General features: G+C 36.0%; 1 protein-coding gene and 1 long non-coding RNA gene across 6 annotated transcripts in view; one reads left to right on the top strand and one right to left on the bottom strand.

Annotated features, from left to right (window-relative positions):
• Positions 1-15,226, bottom strand: part of COL19A1 (collagen type XIX alpha 1 chain) — a 296,141-nt gene extending 280,915 nt beyond the window's left edge. For 2 of the 5 annotated variants that reach the window (XM_036219111.1, XM_036219114.1), the window contains exons 1-2: positions 3,083-3,279; positions 2,045-2,171 (exon numbers count right to left, since the gene is read on the bottom strand). In XM_036219111.1, coding sequence (XP_036075004.1) covers positions 2,045-2,171; positions 3,083-3,241 — 286 coding nt within the window. In that variant the 5' untranslated portion in view covers positions 3,242-3,279. Of the gene's footprint in view, positions 1-2,044; positions 2,172-3,082; positions 3,281-13,979; positions 14,091-14,925 lie in introns of those variants that run through there. The other 3 variants (XM_016157628.2, XM_036219122.1, XM_036219115.1) reach the window with 3 other exon arrangements.
• Positions 15,227-15,370: 144 nt separating this feature from the next.
• Positions 15,371-19,013, top strand: part of LOC107517188 — a 29,275-nt gene continuing 25,632 nt past the window's right edge. Inside the window, exon 1 of the long non-coding RNA XR_001598465.2 lies at positions 15,371-15,438. This is a non-coding gene — a long non-coding RNA (uncharacterized LOC107517188). The remainder of the gene's footprint in view (positions 15,439-19,013) is intronic.

Genomic DNA, 19,013 nt, shown 5'->3' with positions numbered 1-19,013 from the left:
ATAGCTCCATATTACTCTTAAATTCTGTCCCAACTGGGACAATATCCCTAGTAATCATTAAACACACCATAGATGTAAGAAAAGCAATTAAAAGACTCGATTTATCCTTCATATATTTAGGTTTAACAGTAGACTGTTGACAACTTCACAGACTTCAGAGCTGAAACCCTAGCCTCTCTCTCAGATTGGTTATATTTTATTTTTAGATGTAATCACTTCCCTCCGGTAAATGGTTGGTGACCACACACACAGGTCTGCACACGAGGAAACTAAAACGGGAAACTTGTGCTGTGAATCAGCTACACAAGACACAAGAAGAGCCCCCTATCAGGCCGTGTCTAGCGTGTCATCTTCTTCAATAATCCTATGATAGCACTGTGCTGACATTTTAATAAATGCAAGTGATACTTGAAGTTAAGCAATGGCCATTGCATATTCGGTATGTGTTTCTTCATGAGTACCTTCTACCAAATGGCATAATAAAAATCAACTCTTCATTTTGTTCTTAATTTCTTTTTAGTGCTTTATGTTATGTGGACCATGTTAGAATTCAGATTAATTTTGAATTCACACTCCTAGGAAATTTTTTTCAGAAAGATTAATTTGGTAAAGTAAATTGGGCAAGAATACATGCATTTCGATAGTCCTACATACAATATAACTTGATTAAAGAACTGAGATACCAAAGCCAGAAAAACAAAACATTCAGGGGAATCCCAAGCTGGGAAAGTTTCAGTTTTGCAAGATGATTACGTTCCAGAGATCTGCTGTACCACACTGTGCCTATAGTTAACAACACTGTATTAAACTCTTAGAAATCTATTAAGAGGGTAGATCACATGTTAAGTGTTCTTACCACAATAAAGAAAACATTATAAAAGGTGAAAAATAAAATAAAGCAATAGAAGGAACCTGGTAGCATAAGATGCAAGACAACTAGCTGAGAAAATATAAAAGAAAAAGAAATGTCAGTTAATTATGCTAAAGGTGAATGTTCCTCCAAGTGTCTTCCTCAGACATGATGCATTAGATTTACCTAGGGAGATTGTTAAAGATATAAATGACTGAATCCCACCCCAGCCTGTCCTGCAAGCTGGGGGTTGGGAATCAATAACCTCTGATGGTTCTTATACTATAATCAGAAAACCATTTATGTCGATCCTTCAAATCATTATTATCAAGAACTAGCATGTGCCAAAAAACTGTGTCCTACTTAGTCAAAGGTTCATTTTCTTTGCTTATCAAAAAAAGTCCCCCTAATTAAACTGCAAATTTTAGTACCTACTATGTCTCTTAATAGGAAGATCATAAAGAAATTCAGAAGAGTAGCAACATTCTTAGCAAATGGCTTTTTCAGTGTATCTAGTTCAACTCTGAATTATAAGGTACACCTAGATCAGTAACTTACACATACTCAATGTTCAAGAGAAATCTTTCAAATTAGCCACATAATCATTTATAAAAGTTAGAGGTGAAAGTAACTGTTTCAAATTGCCTTCATGACCCTTGGAAATTTTATGACATTGATAATTACAAATAAATATTATGCATTCAATTCAAAAAGTGCTCTAATGACTGTTAATCTTTTCATCTGAGATACTACAAAATTGATATATAATTAAAGCACATTTCCTTTTATATCTCCTATTCTGTTTTTCGCTTTTCTCTAATTAAGATTAGATATGTCTCCAGTTAATCCTAATTGGCAATGGGTTTCTACAGTTATAATTTAAATAACTTGAATAACTTATAACTTAAAGAGGAAAGGAAGAATTATTACAAAGAGGAACAAAAATATATCTATATTTATAAATATCAATGTAAGAAAGGAAAGGCTAGGCTAGTAGAATATGCATATAAAAAATGAGGTAATTTTCGAAATTCTCAATGTGCAACATGAAGGTCATGGGGGAAACAATGAACTATTTATTTTGTACTAGTGGATTTTATCTGCGGCCTCTTCAACTTTAACAAGAATCATTTTCATGTTTTTAAAACTAATTTAACATTTGGTGACTGGAAAAGAGGTGGCCTGGACGGATACCTGGCTTATCCCTGACAGTCACAGAACTGGAAACAGGAAGCAGGAACACTGCCACCCAGAGCCAGAGTTTCCAAGAGCCAGCGTGCCTCATCGTGCCTCGAAACCATGTGAACAACTGACCGCAGATCTGCAACAGAACAAAATATTTCAATTGAGCTTATTATACAATCCTTTTCATAAGTATTGCCAGAATATCCTCATCACCAAAGAGAACACATATATGTTTACATTACATATAATTATATACAGACAGTTGTCCCTTAATATCCATGGGGGATTGGTTCCAGGACCCCTGAGGATAATAAAATCTTTGAATGCTCAAGTCTTTACATAAAATGGTATAATATTTGCATACGACCTACATTTAATATAGCTAAAACAGAGTATGCCTACACATCATTTCATTTACATGAATTAAGCATAGGTGCTCAGAGAGTGGCAAATTCAAATTTTGCTTTTTGGGACTTTCTAAGATTTCTTTTCCAAATATTTTAAATCCAAAATTGGTTGAATTTGCAGATATGAAACCTGGAGATACTGAGAGCTGACTATAATTGGATATTGATTATATGTGTAGTTATATATATAACAATATATATTTTAATGTGTATGAAAGAACACTGAATATATTTTTAGATTAGTTCCTAATTAATTATCAATACCCATACAGCCTCTTATCACTTAAATTTTCTCTCCTTTTATATTTTTTAAAGTCATACCACTTACAATGATTTATCTATATATGTATATATACATTTTGAAGATATAAATCAAAAGCAAACAAATTGCAAAAAGATAATATTTTATAAATACACACCCAGTGGGGTGCTGGTAATTGTTTAAAAACATGCACTCAGAAAAATAAAAAAATAAAACATTTATAAAAGCACTTTATGCTGACTGCAGTACTTCACTGTACATAATTTTCATGAGACATACCTTAAAATTATAAATAAAACACATTGTTTATCAAAATTCAATGAGGAAAACAAAAAATAACTCTAGATATTTATATCAGAAATAGAAATAAGTGCTTACAAAATCATTGCAAGTGCTAGAGAAACAGAAGTCAAGAAAGAATATTACCCTCAAATCAGAAAACTCCAGAGGACTACTGATGAACCCAGAGTTGCCTATACTTCTGAATGCAGAGAATGAGAATAGAACATGAAGATATATACATAAATATGTATACATATATGCACATATAATTTTAAATCCTGGCAAAATACACATAAAATTTACTATTGTCTGTTTTGGTGCCATTAAACACCTTCACATGGATAGGTAACAATCAACACTATCCATAACTTTTCATCTTGCAAAACTAAAACTCTGTACCTATTAAACAATAAGTTCTTGTTTCTCGGCCCCCTGCCAACCCCAGCAACCACCATTCTACTTCGCCTTTATGAATCTGACTACTCTAGGTACCTAATGTAAGTAGAATCATATAGTACTTAACCTTTTGTGACTTTATTTCACTTAGCATAATGTCCTCAAGGTTCATTCATGTTATAGCATGTGTTACAATTTCTTTCCCTGTTAAGGCTAAGATTATACTGTATGTATATACCAATTTTGTTTATCCATTCTGATGGATAAGCTCTGATGGACACTTGGTTGCTCCCACCTTTGGGCTATTGTGAATAATGCTGCTATTAATATATACAAATACCTGTTCAAGTCCCTGCTTTCGAGTCTTTTGAGTGCATATCCAGAAATGGAATTACCAGATCACATTATAATTCTATTTTTAATATTTTGAGGAATCACCATACTGTTTTCACAGCAGCTGAACCATTTTACATCCCCACCAACAATACACAATGGTTCCAACTTCTCTACATTCTCATCAATATCACTTTTTTTTTGATAGCAGCCTTCACGATGGGTGTGAGATGGTATCTGATTGTAGTTTTGACTTTCATTTCCCTAAGAATTAGTGATGTTGAGACCTTTGTGTGTTTATTAGCAATTTTTATATCTTCTTTTTAGAAATGTGTATTTAAATCCTTGCCACTTTTCAATCTATTTTTTTTTTTTTTTTGCTGTTGAGTTGTAGAAGTTTTTTACACATTCTGGTTATCAACTCCTTATCAGACATATTATTTGCAAATATTTTCTTCCATGTTGTAAATTACCTTTTTACTCTGTTGATTGTGTCTTTTGCTGCACATTTATCTTTTTATGTAATCCAAATTATCTATTGTTTTCTTTTTTCGACTGTTCTTTTGGTGTCATATACAATTATTTATATTTTTAATTTTATTTTCTCTTCTCAATAATAATTCTCCACATTTTGGCTTTACTGATCTCTACGTTTTCTAGAAACTTAACCATGTTGTTATCAGATTAAATAATCACTGCTACTGGAGTAATTACTACACATGTGAAAAGTAATTTTTCATTCTATTTAAAGAATAAAAAATATGTGCGATGCCTATCTCACTTGAGCCAGTTAATGGTATATTTAGCATTAATGTGTTACCTCCCATATCATTTGTTTTTCTGAACGTATACCACTTTATAGGTATTAAAGTAAAAAATTTATTACATAGAATCCCTGTAATAGAAAACTTAAACATTACTTAAATTTTTATAATGAAATAACATGGAAATAAATTGCAAGTAAAAATACAATGGCTCCCTCAGTTTATTTGACAATTTCAGTATTATTAGAATAGCTATTCTAAAAGTTCTAAATATGCAAATAATATTATATCATATATTTGCCACCATTCAAAGTCTACTCAAGAGTGAAATATAAAAGAGCCATCATATCAATGCCTAAATGTTGTCAATAGACACTCTTTAGAAAACTAAAGCCACCATCTTTGGTATTCTGTATGTGCCAAACACTGTAAGATCAGCATTTTAAAGTAATTTCAAAGTTTTAGATATCTGTGGATGAATAGTTAGAAGCAGCAACTGCACTATTAAAACCATATGTGTGGTTCTAAATATCAAACAGCTGATTTTATGCCTTATTTCTTTTGAACTCGCTCATCTAGACATAGCCCTAATCTTTATATGACTTTGCAAATTTATCCTATTATTTCAATTTAACTGTTAAAGCAATTAATTCTTTGTCAATGAAATAAACTAAAAATATTGATTTAACTTCCAGAGAGATCCTTGATCGTTTGCACTTTTAACCAAAGTGATTTTTATTAGTTGATAAATTAGCTGTGTGGTATAGTGGTTAAAACCATGGTTTTATGTCTGGTCTCTGTCTCTTACGTATTTTCACTAAGAGACATTTATTCACCTAAAAACTAGGAATAGTACTAGAAATAAATTATTTAATATTAGGAAAGAGTAGAGAAGCTTGAACACAGTAGTGTTCAAGAAAATAACTGCTGTTATAAATATTTATTGTATATATTCATAAATAATTAGTAAAAATTTAGTTATATTTATCTCCTCAGCCTGAGATTAATATTAACATAGAAACAATGAAGAAGTGCTAAAGCATCCTAAAAATTTATCTTCATTGAAGTTGTGGCCCTTGTTCCAGCAGCAAAGAACCAGAGAGCTATACAGCCACAAGCATGTGAGTTCATTTTGAAGTCTCCCAACTATTTCCTTGAGCCAGAGGATAATCGTACTTGGCTTCAACCTCATTTATCCAAAAGGTTTGAAGACTAACATGTTATGGTTAGTTGACTAAATGTTCTAGTTACTAAAGAATTGCTATTCCACCACTCCACTGAAGTGTCTATGGTGAAGTTCGGCAAGATCTTGAAAGAAGAATCCTTTTCTGTCCCCAGCTAAGTGGCATTTCTAATAGCTGACCACTCCCTCTTCCTTGAAACCCTTTCTCATTTGCCTCTGCCCTCACACTCTCTGAGATTTTCTTCTAAATCCCCATCTCAGATCTTTTCTCTCCCTGATTTTTTAACACTGAGATCTGTGGGTTCTCCTCTCCTATCTCTTTACAATGCCCCTCTAGGTGAAGTCACCATTCTCTTGGCTTTAAATAGTATGTCAGATGAGGAAGCTAAGATTTATATTTCCAGTCCAGTCCTCCTCTCTGAACTTTTTGTATCCAGCTGCCTACTCGATATTCCCTCTCAGATGTTTCACAGAAATCTACAGCTATCGTACAAATTAAACACTTGATTTTCAACCATAATTGTTTGCTTTCATGCTTTCTCATCTGAATAAATAGCACCTATCAAAATGTTCAAACTAGAAACCTAAGCATCACATTGATTCTTCTGCCTTCCTTATCACCACCTCCCACATCTAAACCATCAACTGGTCATGCCAGTGTTACCCCGAACACATTTTAAATCCATCCACTGCTCTCCATTTCTCTGCCATTATCCTAGTTGAGGTCCCCTGACCTAGACTCTTCAACAGCTTCCTTAACTAATTTCCCTCATCTGTTATCAGGGTCTTAGCCAAATTCACTCTTTATATAACACTAGAGAGTTTTTCTTGAAATCAAAGTTGGATCATGTCATCTCCCTGCTTCGAACCCTTTAATGGTTTCCTATTGTACTTCAAATGTAATCCGAAAGATTTTCAATGGCCTAGAAGCCCTAAATCTGGCCCCTACCCACCTCTCCAATCTCACGTGGTACCATTCTCTTCACTAATGTCTTATTTCTCAAATTCCCTGGCTCTCCAATCTCAGGGCTTTTGTGCATGCTATTTCCTCATCCAGGAACATACTAGATCATGTTCGCCCTACATCTTTCAATTTAAATGTCACTGTGTGGAAAGCCCCTGCCCGATCGTGCCCTGGACCCATTATTCTCTAGCTCAGACTATTTGTCTGTGTAAATGTTTATTGCCCTCACTTAACTCTTAAGCTCCTTGACAGCAGGAACTATGGCGGTTTGGTCCATCAGTGTATCCTGGGCACCTATTAATATACCTGAAAAAGCAGTGACTCAATAAATATTAGCTGAATTTAAAAAGTAAGAGACTGCCAATTTTCAAATCTTGAGATAACAGTGAACTACATTTATCTTTGAATCTGCAGTGACACTAATTTAATCTTTATTTTATAGTTACCTTTAATTTTTTTATTTTTCAATTTCAGTTGGCATACAATATCATGTTAGTTTCAAGTATACAATATAGCAATTAGATATTTATACAACTTACAAAGTGATCAACCTGATAAATCTAGTACCCATCTGACACCACACAAAGAACAGTATCGGTGACTATATTCCTTATGCTGGATTTTACATCTGACTATTTTGTAACTACCAATTTGTACATCATAATCCCTTCCCCTTTTTCATTCAGCCCCCAAACCCTCCTCCCATCTGGCAACCATCAAAACATCCTCTATATCTATGAGTTTGTTTCTTTTTTGTTTATTTCGTTCTTTAGAATCCAGAGATCACATGGCACTTGTCTCAATCTGACTTACTCCACTCAACATTACCCTCTACCCATCTATGTTGTTGCAGATGGCGAGATTCCATTTTTTATACTTAAATAATATTCTATTGTATATATTTTACAATTCTTAAGGTATTTCAGAATTTTATAATATTTCAAGGGTCATTAAAATTAACATCCTTCCTTGATTCATTTCTAAAATATGTTTACCATTGGACATTTCTGTTATTCCAATCCTGATTAAATAGAGATGTACTCCACTCAGGTATGACTATTTGAAAAAAGTTTTTATCAAATTCTCAAAATGAATTGTGTATACATTAAAAACAAAACAAAACAAAACCTTTTCCAGATCTTTAACCTCTGCGGCGGGTTGTTGCAGGGTTGATATCAACAACATTATAAAGGGCAAAACTTCCTTGGGGTCTTCCTGGTCTTTCATGAAGATCCTTTTTATTCTCCCCAGATACCTGCTGTTCTCAGGCTGCTTCTTGCTGCCCTGGACCTGCCTCTGGTGCCTTACCTGAATTTCTCAATTCTTGGCTTCATCCACAATCTCTTTCCTCATCAAAAAATACCTATTATCTATCCTGTCCCTTGGATCCCAGCTAGGTGATTATCAAAATAGTTTTATAAATGAATCTAAGCCAATGTTATCACAGTTTAATGTGTTGTCCTTCCAGGTAAGATCTAAACTTTAACACAGACCTTTCCCAATGGATTGAACAATGTAGATTCTTGGGGTAATGTCCACGAGTGCTGATGTTTAAGACCCTCAAATCATTTTCCAAACTTGCACAAAGATGGATCATGATACATTTTAAGAAGGATTTGGAGAATATTGGTCACACAGTCTCATTTTCTGCAGTAGAATTTCTTTTATACACCGTATTTTATTTTAATACTCATAATAACTTGAGAGGTGGGCACAGCTGCCCCTCACATTAGCAGGGTATAGGGAAAGAGGTATACATACCATATATCTAAATATTTGAAAGTTAAAAAGAAAAACTAATAAGACAGATAAGAAATATGTGTTTTCTCCTTTTATCTGGGCAATTATACCTTCAGAAAGACCTGAAAACCAAGGTTAAGTTTAAAATTGAACAGAGCAGACTGCAAAAGATACACTGGACTCGGGCCTGGACCAAAGTTCATTCCTCATTTTTTCCCATTCCTGGCTCTGTCTGCACCACAAGGGGCCTCAATTACTTATGGAACATGCCAAGAAGTCTAAGCTCTGTGTTCGGCACGTGCATACAGCCACTCCTTGACCACCCCTGTGGGCCTAGGTGTGTTCACATCAGCAGCATGTTATGCCCCTGGGAAGAGGACCCAAGGAAGAGGTCTGCTGGATCCTGCAAGAGCACTATGAGTCATTTGGTCAGAGAATTTCAGGATCTTGGGTACTCAGAGCCTGGTTTAGAAGCTCAGGTTTTGGGCAGGCAAGTTTTCTTACCTCTCTGGTACTTTAGATAAGAGGGCCCAGAGCATGAATCCTCTTGCCCAGGCCTAAGAGTGGTACTTTAGACAAGAATCAGATCTTTCACCTACACAAAATTCACAGAGAAGATCCCACAACCTGGGATTTAAGTCTAGGTTGGCTTGACTAAAAAGTCTTTGCTGTTACATTATATTTAGTATCAGAATCTGAGGCGGACTTATCACATTCCTAAATATTTCCTTTTAAAATTTCAGCTATTCTCTATCAAGATTCTACCCAGACCCCAGACGGTTCCTTCCCAGCATTACGAAGTACTAAATCATAATTGTGAGTGTGCCCAGCACTGGTAGTCGTGAGTAGATAACATTGCTGGAGACTATGAACCTCTAAAACCATCCAGACAGCCCTGCCTGTAACTGAGTTCTCATTGCCATGTCAACAAAAAGATGACAGCTGCCTAAAGGCTTGACTTCTATGTCTAAACTGTTACTCTCACTGTCCTTTGCCAACCAGAATGGTCTGGGAAACTGATTGGGTTAAAGGAATTAGGGGGAAAAGTCACTATCCCTGAAACTTCCTTAATCTAGCTCTTGAAATCCTATAATGCCACTATCAAAACTAAGAATGCTTTAATTAGTACATGGATTTTTTAAAATCCCTTATTAATCTAGGTTTATGTATGGACAGCACTAAAAAAGAACAGAAAGGAATACTGGGACACATTAATCTTTCATTCCACTGATAGAACGAGGTTCCTACTATGCTACTATGTGCCATTAGGGACACAGTGGTCACTGAAGATACAGCAGTGAGCCAATTAGGGGAAGTCTGTGGTGTCACTCTGGTCAGGAAGACCAAACATAAACACACACATACATTATCTTTGAGAGACAGACACTAGGAAGCAACAGAAAGCAGAATGAATAAATAAAATGATGGAATGGTGGGCTTGTTAGATAAGATATTTAGGAGCCATCTGAAAGTCAATCAAACCACATTTGCCTACGGAATATAAATAATTTTATTGCTATGCCATCTAACATTTTATAAGGATCATTTTGCATTTTTGAAATTTGGTATTATATAAAAGGTCAGAGCATTAGATCTAATAGCAAAAAAATTAAAATAAAATAAAATAGCATAAAGAGACAAGTGAAAGAAGAAAAAGAGAGGAGAAAATAAAAAGAGAATATTGATTCATTATACATAGGCTGTTAAATGAGTAACACAACATTTTGACTTTCAAAAAAGTAAGCTTAATTTCTTAAATGACTGAAAGAAGCCATGTTTTCAGAGCATTCATTATAAAGAGAAATGCTGTATAACTGGGTAGGCAGTCAATTTTTAAATTAAACCTTCTTGACTACCCTCTAATATGCCTATACATAATTCCACCAAGAAAATCTGGTCATACTGTTATAAAGTGACATATCTTGTAAATAAGCAAAAACAACAGGTATCACACATCTGTTCTTTTACCAATCTTTAGGATCTATCTTTAGTGAAGCTCTACTAGAGTCTATAAACTACTGGAGAAAACTGACTGCCAAGTCATACCTGTGGAGTCAAGACTCCAAGTCAAGAATAGGACAAATATCCTCAGAATTTAGGATTAGATCTAGCATTATTTCACAATTTTCTCATTGACTGTTGTAATGAAACTGAAGTTAGTTTGAGAAGTCTCTCAAACTTAGGTTTCTGCCCTCTTTATATGCTACAGATACCTCTTGACTTTCATATTTTAAATACAGGCATTATCATTCACTTAGCCTAAGTTGAAAATTTCAAAATCACTTTCAATGCACTCTTTACCTTCCACATTGAATTTCTATTAAAGTCTATCAAACCTACTTTTAAAATGTCTTTTGAATCCACATTAACTTTCTTATCTTCACAAAACTGCCGTAGTTCATGCCCTTATCGTTTCTAATTTGGAAAAGTACAACAGTCTAATTAGACACCTTCCCTCCAATCTTGTTCCTCTTAACTCCATATCCTTACTGGTCAAGAATTCCATTTCTAAAACAAAGATCGAATCACTTTAGTGTTTGTTTTATTAAAGTCTCCTGGTAGCTTTTCATTGCTTGCTTTTCAGAGAAGCACTCCAGGCTCTTTTACAGTGGAGCCTCAATTCATCTCTCCAGTCTGGTGCCCTGCTACCTCCTCCAAACAAACTCCATTCCATCAAACTATTCACAATTCCCAAAACATGCCAGGCTTCTGCACATGCTGTTTTGGCTGCGATAATGTCTTCCCAATTCTCTCTCCATTTGGAATTACTCTGCTTTCCACATGCAATTCAAATGCCATATCCTCTATGAAGTCTGTGAGAACCATCACAGATAGTGTTCATTACTCACTGCCTTGTGATTCAACAGAGCTCATTACCCATCTCTGCTTCAGCACCATCTACATTGCATTATAGTTACTTATGTGTATTCTGTATCTTCTCTATATTGAACATATTGGAGAAAAAAATATATTTTATCATTTGGGTTTTGTTTAAACTTGGCATTTAGTAGACACTCATTTGATCAATTCATAGGATCAATATAGTCTCAGGCAATATATTTGGACTAAAATTAAACAAATGAAAGGTTGGAACTGTTAAGTAATATATTTGGATATGCACTTAACATTCATAGAAAGCTATGAATAAAATAAAAATATAGGGAAATATAGGAAAAATTACTAAAAGAAGGCTCAGTGAACATAATTTCAGGGATTTTGTGGGACAAATATATATATATATATATATATATATATATATATATATATATATATCAAAGTTGCTCTCTTCCTTCACAGAAAAAATATTTCCTGTTTCTTAATGTTTCTACTCCTTTAAAACTGATCTACTACATCACTTTTTCTCAAAGTTTCATGTTATTTCTCCTGTCGCTTCAAAACTAGTGCCTACTTCCCAGAGAGTCTCTAAGTTTAGGCTCCCCTTGAGCTTGCTTAACCAATTCTCTCTCTCTCCTCGACAACTTGTTTGTTTTACTGACTTGTTTCTCTGAACTAGTTGTCTCCATCAACTATTTAGAAACTATTCTGAATCTCAGCCATCATGATGGACACACATTTTTTTTCAGATTTCAATACTTCATCTCCACTTTCCCAAATATATCTATACCAATGATACGATACCACTTAAAATTTTAAATGAATATATATGTATAGTTTTTCCTAATTTATTAACTTTTTCTAATTGTTCAATTTGAAGGGCTCTACTAGCTTTCTGATCTAACAATCTTACAATTTAATGAGTATCTATCTGATTTCTTTCAAAGAGGGAGCTATCATAACCCTATGCATAGATAAGAGACCTATTGTTCCACTCTTGAATTCACCATCTATCAATTTCCAAATTCAATATTCAATTTCCTTATGATTACCTCACTATTGGCCTACAAAATAATACCCCAAAGAGCGCCTTGCCTCTCAGTCTCTCCTTTCCAATCTCTCCTTGGCAGGTGTTATCTTGCTCTCCTCATCTCAGGTTTCACCCCGGCTTGGATTCTCTGTCTTACCAGGCACATGACTGCTCACTCCCACCTCTAAGCCTTAACACATGCCATTCCTTCTGGCTAGAATGCCTTCTCTTTTGCTCTCTTCTGCTAAGCCTTGTTATTCTCTGCCTCTTTATGATATATGTTCTCAATGTGGCTTGCCTTAAATAATCCAATTGTAGTTCTATTCATTCTACTTTTTTTCCAGCATCCTTTCCAGGTTATATACTAGCATCTCTCTAGTCCTGCTAATTTGTATTCCTGTATAGTTTTTATTCTTTACTTGAATTTATACGTATGAAACCAACTAGCAATACAACAGGTGTTACACATCTTCTCCTTCTATATCTTCTCCTGCCACTAAAACCATCCACTCTGTGTACCCACTGGGCATTTCTGTCTGCTAGAAAAAAAAAAAAATGAACCAAAATTTCAGCAGGAGAGATTATACTAGAGGACCAGAACAAAGATGGATATTTTCCATTTCTGGAGAATATCATGGGCTCCCATCTGTTTTAGATGGTTTCCTTGGATGACGATTCAGATACAGAGATAGTGCCCAAACTGTGATAATAATCACATTTGAACTTTTTTCACCTTTTTGCTCTTTCTCTGACTTGTTTCTATCAGGTTCAGGCTCACTCCGCTGCTCTATTACCCACCTTCACCCTGCTTTCCCAGGAAAGCCCACTTAGATTCCTTATCAGTCTGAGAGATCAGGCTGAGGCTGGACAAAATCTCATGGAAGAACCTACCAATTACTTTCTTCATATTCTATCCCCCAGGGAGAGAATGAATTTTTTTCCAGCCCTGGGAATTACCCTTCCTCTTTTCTACTCCGGAGAGGTATTCCTACTCAAAGAACCATGTCATCCCTCCTCAAGAACAGGCTTTTAGGTGCGTCTTGCACCATCTGAATACCAAATATCTCAGCTCCTCCTTTATAGGCACATCTCAAAGATTTCTACTTAGAGCGGGTCCTACAGTTTTCACGCACCAGCGACAGGATGCTGAAAGACCACACATTTGAGCGGTTTTTAAACACCGCTGAAAGAATGACAGCAGTGCTTGATTTAGGCGGAAAAAGAAGCACCATTGCTCTCTTTTGGGGCGGGGGGGGGGAGGGAGGAGTAGGTGTGGGGATGTTAGAGCAGTTTTATTTAATTCCCTCCAGTATTAGGCAGATATAAGTTATCTAGAACTTTCGGACCATCCTCCCATCTTGATTCTCCTCAGACTTCTCCAAGCAGGAGATGGGACGAAGATCTTGGAATTGGAAGTGGAAGCAGGAAGCACAATTTTTCCCTTTACCCTTCCATTTACCAACCTCAAGCTGTGGCTCACTCACTGCTGCAATTCTTGGATGGTTCAATTTAAACTCTACTCATTTCCAGGGTTCTGTGTTCTCCACTTTTCGATTCCCAGCTCACTGCCCCCTAAGGCTGGCAACGTGGTCTAGTACCCTGCTCTCTCCCACCCTCTCATCTATCTGTGTCGCTCTGGGCCTCTGAGGCTCCCGTAACCTGGCCTGTCCACCAGCTCACCTGCCCACCAACTCGCATGCTCCCTTCCCCCCTCCCTCAATAACATGTCTGGGGCAGGATTCGCTTACACGCCCGCCTGCTCAGAAGGAGCAAGCGTGCCCAGCGGCGGCAGCATGCTTGGTTCCAGGCCAACAAACTTCTTCGGGACCCTGCAGCGCCCTAGCCGGGCTGCGCGACGCCGCCTCGCTTCTCACGGCCGCCGCGGCGTCGGCGCCGGCGCACTGACGGCGGTGGCGCTGGCGGCCACCGCGGCGGAGGCGGGGAGCGCGTTCTCCCAGCGCCGGGCTGGGACGTTCCCGCGGCGGTGGCGCTCTGGCCCGCCGCACTGCGCGTGCTGCAGGGTAATTAAGGAGCAGGGCCGGAGGCTCCCGGACGAGCCTGGGGTGGAGAAGCCGGGAGTCCTGGGATCCCGCGCCCGCCTCCCAACCCCTCGCGAAGCCGCACTTGGGAGAAACACCCGCAGCTCGGAATAAGTAATCTGAGCCGGAGAGCGAGGCACCGGAACCTGTCTCCTCGCTTCCCGGGGTAACATCTCTAGACATAGACCAAAAAATAACATCTAGCGGCATGAATTTATATTGGATTTGTTTTATGCAATTAACTCCGTGGATATTTTTTATTCCGTATTTGATGTCTGTTCTCGCCTGCATCGGCAGTGCTTATAGTTCTGCTTTTCAATCACACATAGCCAGAAGAACCACCTAGAACTAAAGTATAAAGCATATAGCCTGCGTTATGTGTACATATGAACACGAACTACATTTTATGTGACATATTAAAGTGGCCATATCGCGGCAAATGTTTTCAGTCCCATCATGAAGCTACCTAGGGAATGCGTAATTGCAGGTGTGCATTATTTATCCACCAAAACATATTTACATGTGCAGCACAGTTTTTCCATTTTCTTGAAAAGCAGATGCACGCAAATGACCAGAAACATGAGCAGATGACATAGACCCGGCATGTGAGCGAGAGATGAAGTGAAAGGGCCGGTCGCAAAGCTGCGCAGCTTACCTTGAATATGTGTTTGAGCCCCTCAGAGGCGCAGTGGAGTCCCAGCAGGGCTGCCGCACCGCCGAGCAGTGGCCCGAGTGAGCTCCCTGTGAGTGGGGAAGGGGGACGCATCTCTGCCCTTATTAGTCTTCTCCCAGTGTGACCCTCCCACTCGGCGAGGACGGAGGACTCTGCAAGACAGAACTCTGCCAACTCATGCACAGGTTTTCCTTAATTACAGCAATGTCGCCTTAGAGCTGAGAATAATGCCTTTTAGGTTTATGTTTTATTAGCAGTTTCAACAAACAGAATGACGGTTGGATGCCAGGTGCTCAGAGTTTCTCACTTCTGATTACGAAGTGTCTTCAAAGTATTCTATGTGACATACATTCATTCACAGGTAGATAATTGGTATTTTAACAGTTGAACTAAAAGGGATATCATTTATGTTTCATCTTTCACTTTTATCTCAGGAGTTTTTATAAAGTCAATCAAAAGAGAACCTGCCTGTTCTAATCACGCTCACGTATCCAGGTTTGTATTGCTTGGTTTTTCTCTCTGCAAAAAAACTATTTTGTAATTTTAAATGTATCTTTCCATGGATTGATGCTACAAACCTTGAATTTTTAACTCTTTGGGATGACTTTGAACATGTGAAGGTGACATTTTTCTGCAGATCTCTGTGTAGGGGTGTATGTGTGTGCAGAGTTTATATATATGGGTATATATACACATATAGGTATATAGACATATATAGTTAGTGTATATATATATTTGTAGGTGTAAATACATAAATAAAAGCAGGCTGACAAAAAAATTAAATGTTAAGAAAAATTTTAGGAGATAGCTGGTTTTCACTTTATCGAAGTGAAACTGTTACAGAATCAACTAGTGGTTTTCAACCTTGTCTTTCATCTTAATCAAAATACCCGCAGTTTTAGAGCCTTGCATCCAGTGATGCAAAGCATGTTTATATGTCAGGATTTAAAACCTCCTGATATGTTTTCTTCTCATGTGATTTTCATCACTAATTTTTGGTTGACCGTGGAAACAGGCCAAGGAGGGAGGATATCATATGAGTCACGCTGCTCAAATGGCCATTTGAAAACATGATCTAACTTTCATTAGACTTTTGGTGATCATTCACTAATTTTTTTAAAAACTATTATCCCTGTTTGAATTCTTTTTTCTCTCTAAGCAATTGTATTTTATCTTTTAATTGTTAGTGAATTGAAAAAAAGAATATCCAGGCTTTATTTCTCTGATAGACTATAAAATTCACTTTATTTACATTTGATTGGTACTATTTAAATTACGACTTTAAAATTACCCAACCGGAAGTCCAAAAATTTTGTCTCTAAATTGTGCTTTAATACAAATAAACCAACTTCATTTTAGCATTATTTTCGTAAACATTTTAGCAATTTCATAATCTTTAAGAAGTTTATGAATTAGCCAAATGCTTATACTTTTGCTTGTATCTTAAGGTTCTCCTTTCCCTACTCACAACATTGAACTAAATAAGATATAGTGAGAAACGAATAAATAAAATTTAAAATTATTATCTGTTACTTTGTTCCTAGAAATACCAACATCCCCATATCAATAAATATTCCTGTGGTTTCCTTTCAGTATAGGATTCAAATCCAGGCTGGTTAAATAACCACAAACTATTATAGCTCTAGGTATTGGTCCTTTATCCACTACTTTTTTTTTTTTTAATTTTAAAGTGACTTCAAGTGGAAAGCGCCCCTAACCAGAAGCCTTTTATCTTACCCAAATAAAATTATAAATGATCAGTCTTTCCACTTGCTTCTTCTGAAGCTATTGCTGGTGAACGAACATCTGAAAATAACAGGGGAATATGACAGGACTTTGAATTCTGGCAAACAGCTTGCAGGGCTTCTAACACTCAATCTAGCTGTGTGTATGTGTGTTCTTAAATTTAAAAGATTCCAAAAACAAACTGCTTTCAACATTTATACTCCATGGAAGACAACGCTTAACTATTTTTATGCCAGTAAAGTAAATGAGGGATAAATTCCATTCAACATGTTTTTAAAAAACTGTTCCATCTTTGTAATGCCCTACTTGCATAATTTAAATGATTTAAAATGAACACTGTACCAGATTTTGATAAGTGCTCCATAATATATTTAAAGAATGTGTTTTTCCTAAGCCTCACTTTCTCATCTCTTGTTTTATGGCTATTTCTTTCTTTCTTTCTTTCTTTCTTTTTTTTTCTTCCTATACTTCTTTACTCCAAGTCATGTTGCTTTTCTTTTTCCCCTTTGTAATGTATTTCACTTCTCTCCCCCTTCATAGTTTCCATTTTCCAAGAAGAATTTCAGCATTGCCCCCAGCTAATTTCTTAGTTACCAAAGCATAAAAGTGTTCATTCTTTATTGAATTTATGGGGCAGAGCTATACATGACTTCCATACATATCCCATGAAAATACTTCATTGCATCAATAGTGGATGAACAGACATTACTGTTAACTGTAATTACCAAATCTGACTTGTCATCACTAGCATGCACTTCCCATTCTATTCCTTTTTAGGCCAGTACTGTGGATGATAGTCTGAGGAGTAAAAGAAAATCATATTAGTTCTAAATTTTTAGTCATTATCAAAAGTAAGTTAGGACATTTTTAAATTTTAAATTCTATTTTTACTGTTGTTTCCGAAAATAATTTTCTTCATAGAGAAAATAATATTCCACTGGTGGTTACGTTTGCTTCCATTCCTGGAAGACATTCTAGCTCATGACATTGACTCAGCTAAGAAATCAGAGGAAGAAGTGATCATAGATATGACTTTCACTCAGTTTATTAGACCCTCTTCCTAGGGATCGGTGACTCTGACAGGAAATATGGTAAAAGACTAACACCTGACTAGGGAAAATGTTTATTAATACATATCCAGTTCTCAAAAATAATTTTTTAAAAGGAGAAATAAAAATACCTCAATTTAAAAAGTGGGAAAAAATGTGAAGAGGCAATTCATAAAGAAATACAAATGGTCAATAAATGCTTGAAAAAAAATTCAATTTAATAAGTATTCAAAGAAATGCACATTTATAACAAAACGGGTTTTCCCCTACCTATTTTGCTAGCATTAATATTAATGATTATATGCAGTGTTGACATAAATGAGGAGCATTCTCAGTACCTCTAAAAGAGGCACAATATAGTTGTCTTTCTAAATTAGCCATGCGTATTACAAGCTTAAAAAAAATGTACATAGAGTCTGCTTCATAAACTTCTCTAAAATAGTACCTTATTTCTGAATTAGGATGATGGAAGATTTTGATTTCTTCCTTTAATTAATATGTAATATGTAAAGTTTCTACAGTGAACATATATTACTGTCATAATAAAAATATAACAAATATGAACAAGTGTGGTATTTTATGTATCTCCAACAAATTCATGAAGCAGTGATGTCAAGAAAGCTGAGAAATTTGCCTTTCGAGTCCTCTTTTCAATCATTTCCAGCAGGAATCTTCCAGGTATAAATTAGTATGTAACTTAAAACATTTAACCTTAGTGTAATGATTGCACTAGGAAAAAGATATTAATTAAACTGTTCACTCATTCAACACATGTTTTTGAATGCATCTGAAGCAAAGCACTACAGAATATACAAAGATAGATTGAACGTGGGCCCCACCTCCTGGAGTTAGCATTTTGTAAGAAAGAGAAGATGTGTGCATATATAATGATAATATGAAAAGAAAATACAAAATACAATAGACAAAATAGATTAAAAATACTGGAAGAGTTCAAAGGAGAGGGGAACTATGTTCATATGTGGAAGCTTCAGGGTCAGAAAATTTCAGTGAACAAAATACAACCATATTTTTTTGTCAGTCAACATAAATACGTACAAATCATCATAGAACCATAGTACTGGAAGGAGCACTGTAATTAAATATTTATTTGCAAAATGATGAGTTTACTTTTTCTATTATAAATATTTGTTGAAAAATTAGCAGAGAACAAGCCCATTTCTTTCCTTATTCAGATGAGGAACAGGAAGTTTTTTTATTTCCTACTGAATTCAAGGCCCTAAACAGTATAACTTCCATTTACTCTCTTCAGTTCCC

The sequence above is a fragment of the Rousettus aegyptiacus genome, unplaced genomic scaffold (assembly GCF_014176215.1).
Source record: "Rousettus aegyptiacus isolate mRouAeg1 unplaced genomic scaffold, mRouAeg1.p scaffold_m13_p_1, whole genome shotgun sequence".
In the NCBI taxonomy this organism is placed as follows: Eukaryota; Metazoa; Chordata; class Mammalia; order Chiroptera; family Pteropodidae; genus Rousettus; species Rousettus aegyptiacus.
Note: the sequence above shows the minus strand (reverse complement) of the source record. Positions and strands in the feature narration are given on the sequence as shown.